At 37.9% G+C, this 11,155-nt stretch overlaps 1 protein-coding gene across 2 annotated transcripts in view; it reads right to left on the bottom strand.

Moving 5' to 3' along the window:
- Window positions 1-1,891: 1,891 nt before the first annotated feature.
- ZBTB44 (zinc finger and BTB domain containing 44) overlaps window positions 1,892-11,155 on the bottom strand; it is a 67,444-nt gene continuing 58,180 nt past the window's right edge. The window contains exons 3-6 of one of the 2 annotated variants that reach the window (XM_007456581.1): window positions 9,214-9,298; window positions 6,590-6,753; window positions 4,953-5,036; window positions 1,892-2,949 (exon numbers count right to left, since the gene is read on the bottom strand). In XM_007456581.1, coding sequence (XP_007456643.1) covers window positions 2,939-2,949; window positions 4,953-5,036; window positions 6,590-6,753; window positions 9,214-9,298 — 344 coding nt within the window. In that variant the 3' untranslated portion in view covers window positions 1,892-2,938. Of the gene's footprint in view, window positions 2,950-4,735; window positions 5,037-6,589; window positions 6,754-9,213; window positions 9,299-11,155 lie in introns of both variants that reach the window. The other variant, XM_007456580.1, reaches the window with a different exon arrangement.

Here is an 11,155-nt window from a genome sequence, read left to right as displayed (position 1 = left end):
GTTATACTGGTAATTTCTAATGGATGAGATAGTATAACTGGCTTTCATCTCTCTGCAATGTTTTCCATATATTCTGGTAAAAATTATACATCCAGGCATCCTTCTCTTAGAGGAATTTTAAATAAATCTAAGTAGCACTATATATAATTATCCCTCATAGCTTAGTTTCCTAAAACAGATCCATAAGCTAAGTATCCTTAAACTGTGTATCAAGAAAAATGTAGAGCCTCACTGAAATAGAAAAAAAAAGGACTCTGTTTATATCACATGTTAAGTACTAGTTAGTTACCTATATTGATGAGGTTTGGGGAGCAGACAACCAACAATCGGCATTTTCACAGTAGATTCAAATGTTTCATAGAACTTGGAAATCTGTATAATTTGTAATTACCAATGAAAATCTACAGTTTCCACTTGGGAAAAAATAGCCAGTGATGGTGGTAATCCTACATTCTGAGAACACAGAACACCTCCGAGCTGCCAAAACTGTGTAGGACTCTCTTAATACAAAATTCTCAGGACAGGGGGTGTGCTAAAACACTTTCAACCCACAAATCTCCTAATGGTTCTGATATATTTCTTCTCATTAACCCTATTTCCTTCCTCCTTTTCTTCTTTTTTAAAAAAATAACTCTTAGAACTGAGGGCAACAATGACTCCTGGTCATAATTTTACCGATTCTTTGTTTTCTCCATTAAGATTTTAAAACTAACTTTTGAGATTTATCTACCGGTAGGCATAACAGTTTCCAAAGGATCTGTATTACATTAAAAATAAAAATTCCTGACCTTTCCAGTTGAGACACAGCAGTACCGCTATTAGTATCACAGTCTGTTGAAGAAAGTAATTCAACCTATTAGTAAAGAAGCATAAATAATGGAAGGCCATCATAATCGGTGTATGTTGATTTTCCTGAAGGTACTATACCTATGTTTGGGAGCAAAGAGGAAACAACAGGTTCATGAGTGAGAAAAGGAGTTGGAAACAAGTTAAAAATAGCAGAATATTCAAACAGACGGAAAGAACATTAGTCTAAAAAAAATCTTCAATGAGTTCACTTTCCCTTCCTTTACATTTGTAGTGGATAAAAGAAGTTACAGAATTAGCCAATTAAAAAAAAATGAAACAAATCACTATAACTTAGAAAAATTTTATTATTAACGACTAGCACCCAGACAAAACTGAGATCTTGTGTTTTGAAGAAGAAACTGTATTTTCTTTTTCTAACCTAAACAGGTGTTTTCATAATTATTAAACTTTGGGTATATACATAGAAAAAAAGAGTTACTCAAAAGATCATTGTTCACGGACTCATGAATATTTAGGATCAAGGTCAGTGATGCTTTAATGGCACCAGGTAAAAACGTATATTCCAGTCTAGAGTATCATATATATTTCAACTATAAACCACGAAGCTTCTTTTTTTTCTTTTCTTTTTTTAGCAGCAAGAGGTAATAGTCATTAATTTAAGGGTTTTAGTTTTTCTTTAGTCTTAACAATTCTTGTTTTGTCCCCAAATAGATCTGAGTCATAGATGGTCATTTTATAGACTCTCCTCTACTACATTATTGCTTACACTGAGGAAAAGCTATCCTAACTGCTCTTAATATGACATTTGGCAATGTCTTAAAATATTCTGGAATAAGGACAATTTATCACTGTCATATGGGTATTTTGTAAACAATCGCAGTTGGGTTAAGAATATAGCCTTAACAGAGAATTCTCTATTTTGTCCAAAACAGCAGAATAAAAACATCCTCAACAATACACAAACCTATGTATAAAATATAGAACATCTCCAATATATCTCCTTTTCATGGGATCATGCCAAGTATAGGCAAGAGAAAACTGATTTAGGCAATGACCCAATTAGCCAGGCATTAATATTCAAAGACCAGGTAAACAATAATTTTATCCAGAAAAGCCGTATGAAAGAGTTCCTATGAAGCCGATTCACATACTATATTCTCTGTTCCTGGTCATTTCATGCACAAGTTGACTATCCTTAACCATGGTTCTTCGCCTTCTTTCACAGAAGAAAGATTATTTGGAGGAGTGGTACTATAAAGGTACAGGGAACACCTATCCCAATACCAAATTTTCACCATGAAAAATTATCGTGACAAAGCTTAAAAAAACAAAACAAAACACAAAACACGTGGGATTTCAGAAGTATATACCCTAATAATTTTTAAGAAAGGTCACCATAAATACTTCCAAAAACAACAGGCTTTACAAAAGACTGTACAATATCCTGTGTATAGGAGTAAACATCTATTCAGGCCATTTGCCAGATTCATTCTGTAATATGTTTCTGGTGTACGCTTTCATTTCAGGAAGGTCAATAATCATCTGATTTCTTCTTGACCTAGTGATCTGTTGTTAGCCTACTCCTGATAATGGAAGAGGAAACTGATACAAGTTTTATGTCAGCTGGTTCTCCTTAAGTCTCAAGGTTTCTATTATATTTCAACACCATGTTATTGTGCACTTACAGAAGCAATCTCTCAGTCATGAAAAATAAAACATCAGTTGCAGAACTTACAAAGTAAAAAGGGAAATTCTTTCCCAAACCCTTTTTTGCTTAAAAAGTTAAATTAAATTCAAATGTACAAGACCAAGCACAGGCACTTTCCAAAAATCAAAAATGAAGCCAAACCATGAAATTACTCAATAGTTACAGAAGACAGCTCTGATTTTGGGGGGTCCTCTCTGGTTGCCTCGGCACAAGCACTGGTCTTTGGCTGCCCTGGCATTTCCTCCTCTTTTTCTGTCAGCCCACCAAGAGACCCCAAGGGAAAAGTGCTTTCACAATTCTGGGTCGAGGAGACCTGTGAAATTACAGGCATCTGGACAGAGGAGTTGTTTTCAAAACTGTGTTCTCCAAGATCATACTGAACAAGGGTCTCTTCTTGCTCCTGGTTTAAGTAGTCCGGTACTAGGAAATCACTAGGTAAGAGGCAAAGGATGAAACAGGGAGTTAATTTTCAAGCCAGTAATAAATAAGACACAATACAAAGACCTGATTTGTAAAACAAGATTGGGATTTTTCATTTCTCTAATTTTTGAATGAAGATTAGAACTCAGGAATTTTCAACTTCTAAACTTTCCTAAATATATGAACCAAAACCATCCATTAGAACCAAAGTATATCAACTCTCCCTACCACCAAGAGAGATAAGATTATCACCTTCAGTGTCACTCTGGACACCTAAACAGCCTTGCTTGTTCTATGTAGCAGAGTTTTTGTATACAAAACAGATGGAAAGAGCATGTTCATTTAAACAAAGATCATTTGAATAACTTCTGCGTAACTTTTCTTGGATTATAAACTAATTATAAGGTATATAAACCTAGCTTTTTATTACTTCCTGGATATAAATTAGTTAAGAAACTAAATCCTCAGGCATAAGTGACCTTTTATATAATCTACTATATAGAGAAATGTAAAAAACTATTTAGATGCTTGATTTAAATCTTTACAGTTAAACAAAAAAAAAATTCATTACACTTTATAATGTCAATAACTAATATACTTAAGGTTATTTTATAATTTGTCCACTATTAACAAAAAAAATTGAAGTCTGCTCATCTGCAAAGCAATTTAAGATGTCCTATGTTACATTTTCTAAAAAGTGTTCAGGTGTTAAACAAGAGTAGAGGATAGAGGGCTCAGTACAGGGAAGATATAGAAAACAGGCGTGGTTAACTGAGACACTATTTTAGTCCGGAACAAAGTTTGTTATGTCATGTATAATCTAGGTTTAGTGATATGATAACCAGACACCCAGAGTTAGAAATGATTACATTAAGCAAAATGTCTGGCTTGAAGAGAAAACAAAATCTATGCAGGAATAATTTACTGAAAAATAAGATTTAAAAAATGAAGGCAGTTAAAAATTTAAGATTTGATTTTATAAGAAACTAAGAATTCCTACAGATGTACAATTCTGATAAAGTACTAAAAATAGACAACAGAATTTTATATCTAGAGGGGACCTTAGAAATCATCTTTAAAGCTTTTACATTTTACCTTTCTCTATGTTTCAAGCTTCTTCATCTGTAAAGTGACGTGTTAAATCATAACACTAGTTAGTGGCAGAGCTAGAACTAGAACCTGATCCTTGGATACCCAATAAATCAGAAAGGTAACTCTATTATAAGTTTTTTATATTAAAAGCATGGAGCTCTAAACTGAAAGAAAAAAAGGAAAACTTCATTTGATGTAAATTATCATATCCATTAGTTCTACACCATAGTTGGTGTAGAATTTTCTCCCTTATTATTTAAAGAAAAAAGAGAGAAGTGGTCAAGAATTTAATTAACATCCAAAGAGTCTGAAGTAATCCACTATCACTAAATATCATCTGACACGGTAAATTCTCCAATAAGGTCTATTTTAAAATGTACTACAGAATTACTTTAACTTTGTATCTAAAAAAAACAACAACAAAAACCCACAAAAAACCCAAAACAAGCTGATGAGTAGTCTACTTCTGTAGGAAAAGATTTCTAATGCCAACTATAAATGTATTTAAAATTGTTTATACTTAGAAGGATCAGCAAAATTTGATCAGATCAGGAGATCAGAGCATTATTGGATAGTGGGAATTTAAAAGGAATATGACTGATTAGCTGGCAACCTGATAAAAAAAACACAGCAGGCTGCCCTAAAAGCAGGAAAAGAGAGTTTAGAAAGCAGTTTTCCTGGTTCGGTTTTTGTTGTGCACCTCACCTGCTCTGGAAGTAGTTTGCTAGCTCTGACGCTTCATGGTTCAGACTCCTCAGGTGCACGATTAAATTTCCAGAGTTGGTGAACATGGCGCCACATGTTTTGCACTCGTAAATCCGAGGCTTGCGGATAATGTGCCGGGAAACCCTCATGTGGTGTTTATATTCCCCGAAGGAAGTGAAAGTGGCACTACATATCTGGCACCGGAAACAGCGTTTACCTTCATGCTTTAGGCGATGCATCTTTAGCGAGTAAGCCCTGGTGAACTTTTTCCCACAGCGGTCACACTGAAATGGTTTAATTCCTACAAAATAAAGCAAAACAAAATATTATCTAAATACAAAATAAGTGGAAATGTCATAAACCTCACAGACTTCTGAACTGTAATTCTGTAGCAAGAGATAATCTGAAAAGACAAAAATCATCAGCAAAAATGAGTTCCAAACTCAGTATCTCAGAAAGGTACAGAACATCTAAGAAGTCACTAGTGCTTGAAAAAAGAAAGCGAGAAAGAAAGGCACCACGGGGTGGGGGTAACCGAGGTCATATATACTCCAACGGATTTTTGCACGCTTCCAAATCTTGTATTTTATAGACTTCAAAACACAATTTAACCAGAGTCCAAATCTTCACATAAGATTACTTCATTTCATTAAAGTAGTGAGGTTTATATTGAGAAGACGTGAAAATGATCAGTACCTACTCTTCATTTCCTATCTCAAGAGAAAAATGAGAAGAAAAAAGGGAAATTCTAACATCTCTGAACATAATTAGTGATTGCAACAGAACTACTACTTGATTGAGTTTTGGGGTATTTAATGTAATAGGATGGAAAAAATATGTAGAAATTAATATACGAAATATAAAGTATATTAATGGTCCCTTCCAATTCATTATCACAGTTTTAGCAAATAAAATTTCAAAACCCGGGGCTTCCCTGGTGGCACAGTGGTTGGGAGTCCGCCTGCCGATGCGGAGGACACGGGTTCGTGCCCTGGTCTGGGAGGATCCTGCATGCCGCGGAGCGGCTGGGCCCGTGGGCCATGACCACTGGGCCTGCGCGTCCGGGGCCTGTGCTCTGCAGCGGGAGAGGCCACAGCGGTGAGAGGCCCGCGTACCGAAAAAAAAAAAAAAAAAAAAAAAAAAAATTTCAAAACCCTTCAAAACATCATCCGTTGATTCAACAAAGTCATAGGGAATTAGTGTTAGCACAGGGAATGTTAGACCTATCTAAGTAAGATAGTTATACAGCTGAGAATAGTGGTAAAGATTTCTTATCAGAGGTCAGTGTTCTATCTGCAAGAATTTTACTGCCTTTATGTGAACACTTAAATTTCAAATATGTTTTACACATCATTTATCCAAAATCTCTTTTACACCAAAAAAATACTATAAGGCTGACTAATCAGGGCACAGAGAAATTTAGGATTGTAGAATTAAAATTAAATTATTGTTATTAATTTTAAAAAACTTTTTATTTGGAAATAATTATACATTTAGAGAAGTTACAAGAATAGTACAAAGAACACCAATATATACCCTGTTAACCCCATTTGCTTTACCGTATGTATTTGTGCTTTTCTCCCTCACATATATACACACATGCATCTGATATCCTTTTCATTTACATATTACACCCAACCCAAGTCTTAATGAGAATACTGATGCCTGTAAGCAAATACATTTCTGACAGTGCACCAATTCAGCAATGGACCTATGTTTATCTGTTCTCACTAGACTTCCCAGAGATAAACTTTTTTCTAACTCAAAAGCATCTGTTTACTGTTTTTAACTGGAATTTCAAAATAAAATGTTTTGGAGTGCTCATTTATGCCACAATAGGGATGATGATATTACCTGAGTGGATGAGCATGTGCTGTTTCAGGTTCTGAATACGGGTGAATCGCACCCCACATGTTGGACACTGAAAAGGTCTATCTGGACCATTTGGACTTGGCCGTTCTGTGCTGCTGGTGGAAGGAGCAATGTAGAGTTGGTAGGGATACTGAACATTTTCCAATCTAAAAAACAGACCAAAGAAGGCAACCAGGCTCTGATTTTTAAGTTCAATAAACATTTCTGCACAACTTTAAATGAACAACAACAACAACAAAACACTTTAAGACTTTCTGAAGCAGTTTAAAAGTTAGATTACAAGTTTCATTTATAACAATAGGAGAAACAATGTTATTGTCCAGAATGTCAAGTATCTTAAGTTAAGCAAGGTGGTATGAGCAAGCACATATCATAAACGATTTTACTTTAGGTATCCTTCATCTCTCTAATACTTTCCTTCCTACTACTGCTTTAATTCAGGCCCTCATCAATATATGGTTGAATTAATAACTCCTTCTCTTTAGTCCCACACCCCTTTAATCCATCCTCACTGTTTCACAGTGATCTCTCTGATTAAATCAGTCCCCTGATAAAAATCCTGCGATGGTTCACTGTTATCTTCAGAGTGAAGGCAGACAAGACTCCGCATGATCTGGGTCTGTGTACTCTTCCAGCCTCATTTCTTGTCATACTCCCCAAACATACCCATACCAAGCAGTTCCTCCTTAACAGTTCTCTCTCAGTGCTGTGCTTTCATATATTTAACTTCCTTCACATGCCTACCGTTTCTGCCTAAATAACACGCCCAGCCGTTTTATGAAATGTACCCAAGAAGTTACCTCCTCCTCCCGAAAGCCTTCTTTGATTCATCATCAGTGGTTTAGGTAGGTACCCTCCTATGCAGAGCAACAGACCCCTCTGCAGGTGACTCATGATTATCTGCTTACTTGTCTGTCTTTAACCTCTTCCCCCTCCCCCAAAGTTGGCTTGATCTCTTTGAGGGTAAAGGATTATTACGTTTCATCTCAATATGCCCACCACTCAGTACAGTATCTAGTATAGAACAGACCACCTCATTAATGTTTGAAATTAAGGAATCTAGGCATATTTCCATTTGTTTACACCTTCATTAACTTATTCAAATGACTCTGGTTCATAACCTGCTCTATCAGGTTTAGCTATTCAAGAACAATAAACCTTGTTTGAGTTCTTTGAATCCTTCAAGTTTTCAACAAATATACTTTTTAAGTCTGTCCCGGACTCTAAGGGGAGGAGTTAATTCAGTGAAGTCTATATTCAGTGGTCAGAGACAGACAATAAACACTCGAGAAAATGATCAGAACAGAGAATTAAAACAGAGTGATCCAGAGTGATCAGAGTGATCGGTGCTGTTTTACTTTAGACTGGTGGTCAGGAAAATCTTCCTTGAGAACTGACACTTAGACAGTGATCTGAAGATTCAGGAAAGAGTGAGCAATGTGGAAATTAGGGGAGAAAGCATTTCAGGCAGAGTAAAGGCCCTAAAATGGCAGACAGCCCCCAAAGCCAGAACAAATATGGACTAGAAATATTCTAGGAACTGAAAGCAGGTCAGCGTGGCTGGATGTGGTATGCAAGGAGGAGTATGGTCTGAAGGAAGTCCTATCAGGTAGGCCTACAAAGGCATAGTGAGGAGTTTAGATTTTAAGTGTGAATCCACTGGAGAATTTTAAGAATCTGCTACTTACAACAGCAACATAATCTGACTTAATTTAAAAAACAAAATCATTCTGGCTGCTACATGGAGAATGACTGGAGTAGGGGAGAATGAAAAAAAGGGGCCAGTTGAAGGTTACTGTAGTGAAGGCAAAAGATGGTGGTGACCTGGGCCGGGGTGGCAGTAGCAGAGCTGGAGAAGTGGACTGAGAAGGAGAAGTATATTTTGGATGCAGAGCTGACAGGACTTTTGCTTAAAGATTAACTATGGTGGTGGGAGGTGAGGGAAAGAAGGATCAAGTATAATTCCCAGAGACAATGCTTGGGAAACTGGGGGGATGATGGTGCTGTTTACCGAGACAGGAGGACTGGAAGAGCAGGTCTGAGGGGAGGGAAAGGCTAGAGTTCTGTCTTGGCCATATATTACGTCTTGGCCCTGCTACAGCTATGTGAAAATTATCACGCAGGAAGGGTCAATGTGAAGATAATGACTTGGGAACCATGAGTACATAGATAAGGGTTTGATAAACTTTTTTGGCAGTAGGTCAGATGTATTTGTTTTTGGCTTTGCACACCACATGATCTGTTTCAACCACTCAACTCTGCCATCCACAGACAATATGTAAACAAATGAGCATGTCTGTGTTCCAATAAAACTTGATTTACAAATAAAGGTGGTGGCTGGAATTGGCCTGTGGTCCACAGCCTGTCAACCCCTAGTATAGATACTATTTAAAGCAACTGGGCTGGGAAGTCTTGGAAATGCCAAAAAAAAAAAAACCTTGTACTATAAGTTGTCTAATTTATGTGGCTACCTGATGACTAAAAAATATACTAAAGGGAGGTCGCAATAAACTTATATTCCAGATAGAATTCCCAGATAGAATGTTTGGGTTTAGAGTTACAAGCACAGCCCTTACAAGAAAACTATGTACTATGTTAGTACTAACCGATCATCATCATCTGCGTGAGCACTGGTGCTAGAAGTGCTCTGAAGTGTAGGTAACCCTTCAGTGACGCCTTCATCTACTGAACCTGTGAATAAAAAAGACAGCTGTCAATAATTTGGTGTAATAAATAAAGCCAAGATATAAATTGTAAGCTGTGTCTCCAAGCCTCTGAACAGATTATCTAATGTATATACCCTGAATTACCGGTCAGAAGTAGTAGTGTTTTAAACTTTTTAACTTTTGTTTAATTTTTACATTTTATTATTTGGCTGCATTGGGTCTTAGTTGTGGCACACGGGGTCTTCGTTGTGACGTGCAGGATCTTTTGTTGCGGTGCATGGGCTCAGTAGTTGTGGCACATGGGCTTAGTTGCCCCGCGGCAAGTGGGATCTGGATTGAACACACATCCCCTGCATTGGAAGGCGGATTCTTAACCACTGGATCACCAGGTTAAGTCCCTACTTTTATTTTAATTAAACGTTTATGTGATTTAAAGAAATCACATGTGAAACAACAGCCTTATATCACTACTTTAATTCTTTCAAGAGTATTTCTTTGATATAAATTTTAGAAAGTAGAGCAATTCAAATGTAAACTAAACAAAAATTCACATAAAATTAAGTAATGTTGTAACAATCATTTAAGGAAGCACTGACAAGTTTTGTTTTTTAAAACTTATTTTATTGTGACATACAACTTACTTGTTGTACACACAACTTCCACATAGAATGAGAAAGACAGCTGTAAGGTGAACATCTGTGAAACCTCCTCACAACCCCCTAAAACCCTGGCAGTATCCTGAAAGTTCCCATTACCCTTCTCTGATCACAAACCCCTCCTTCCAGGAGGCAACCATCAGCATCCTCTTTCATGGTTATCATTTTTTTCCTTTTCTTCTTATCCTGCTTCCTTTTATTTATTTTTTATTTTCATTTGTTTTTGGCTGCGCTGTTCCGCTTGCTGGATCTTCCCCCAACCAGGGATCGAACCCGCGTCCTCGGCAGTGAAAGCACAGAGTCCTAACCACTGGACCGCCAGGAAATCCCCTCCCCCTTCCTTTTAAAAAGTAATTTTACCTCAAATGCATGTTTCCATAAACTAGGGGTTGTTTTATGCTACAACACAGCTGAACACCATCAAGGGTTGCTTTCACTCCAGTGGCAGAGTGGAGCAAGTGAGCTTGGGACAGAAGTCAAGTCTAAAATATTTACTATCACGCCCTCACCACGAAGAGTACGCAAGAGTACATACCATTTAATGGTGTCTGGTTTAAGCTTTACATAAAATGAGTCACACTGTATGTATTCTTATGTCTTGCTTCTTTCCTTCAATATTGTGGACTTATCCATGTTGTTACATGTAAATGAAGTTAGATACTATTCATCATCTATCCAATTCACTTTTTTTTTGTTTTTTTGGTACGCGGGCCTCTCACTGTTGTGGCCCCTGCCCCTGCGGAGCACAGGCTCCGGACGCGCAGGCTCAGCGGCCATGGCTCACGGGCCCAGCCGCTCTGCGGCATGTGGGATCCTCTCGGAACCGGGGCACGAACCCGCGTTCCCTGCATCGGCAGGCGGACTCTCAACCACTGTGCCACCAGGGAAGCCCTATCCAATTCACTCTTGATGGACAGTTTCAGGCTACTATGAGCAACACTGCTGGGAATATTCTTTTTTTTTTTTCTTGCGTTATGCGGGCCTCTCACTGTCGTGGCCTCTCCCATTTGCGGAGCACAGGCTCCGGACGCGCAGGCTCAGTGGCCATGGCTCACGGGCCCAGCCGCTCCGCGGCATGTGGGATCTTCCCGAAACGGGGCACGAACCCGCGTCTCCTGCATCGGCAGGCGGACTCTCAAGCACTGCGCCACCAGGGAAGCCCTATTCTTTTTTTTTTTTGTTCCCGACCAGGGATTGAGAACGCATGCCCCCTGCAGCGGAAGCGC

Source organism: Lipotes vexillifer, unplaced genomic scaffold (genome assembly GCF_000442215.2).
Source record: "Lipotes vexillifer unplaced genomic scaffold, Lipotes_vexillifer_v1.1 scaffold583, whole genome shotgun sequence".
Classification (NCBI taxonomy): Eukaryota; Metazoa; Chordata; class Mammalia; order Artiodactyla; family Lipotidae; genus Lipotes; species Lipotes vexillifer.
Note: the sequence above shows the minus strand (reverse complement) of the source record. Positions and strands in the feature narration are given on the sequence as shown.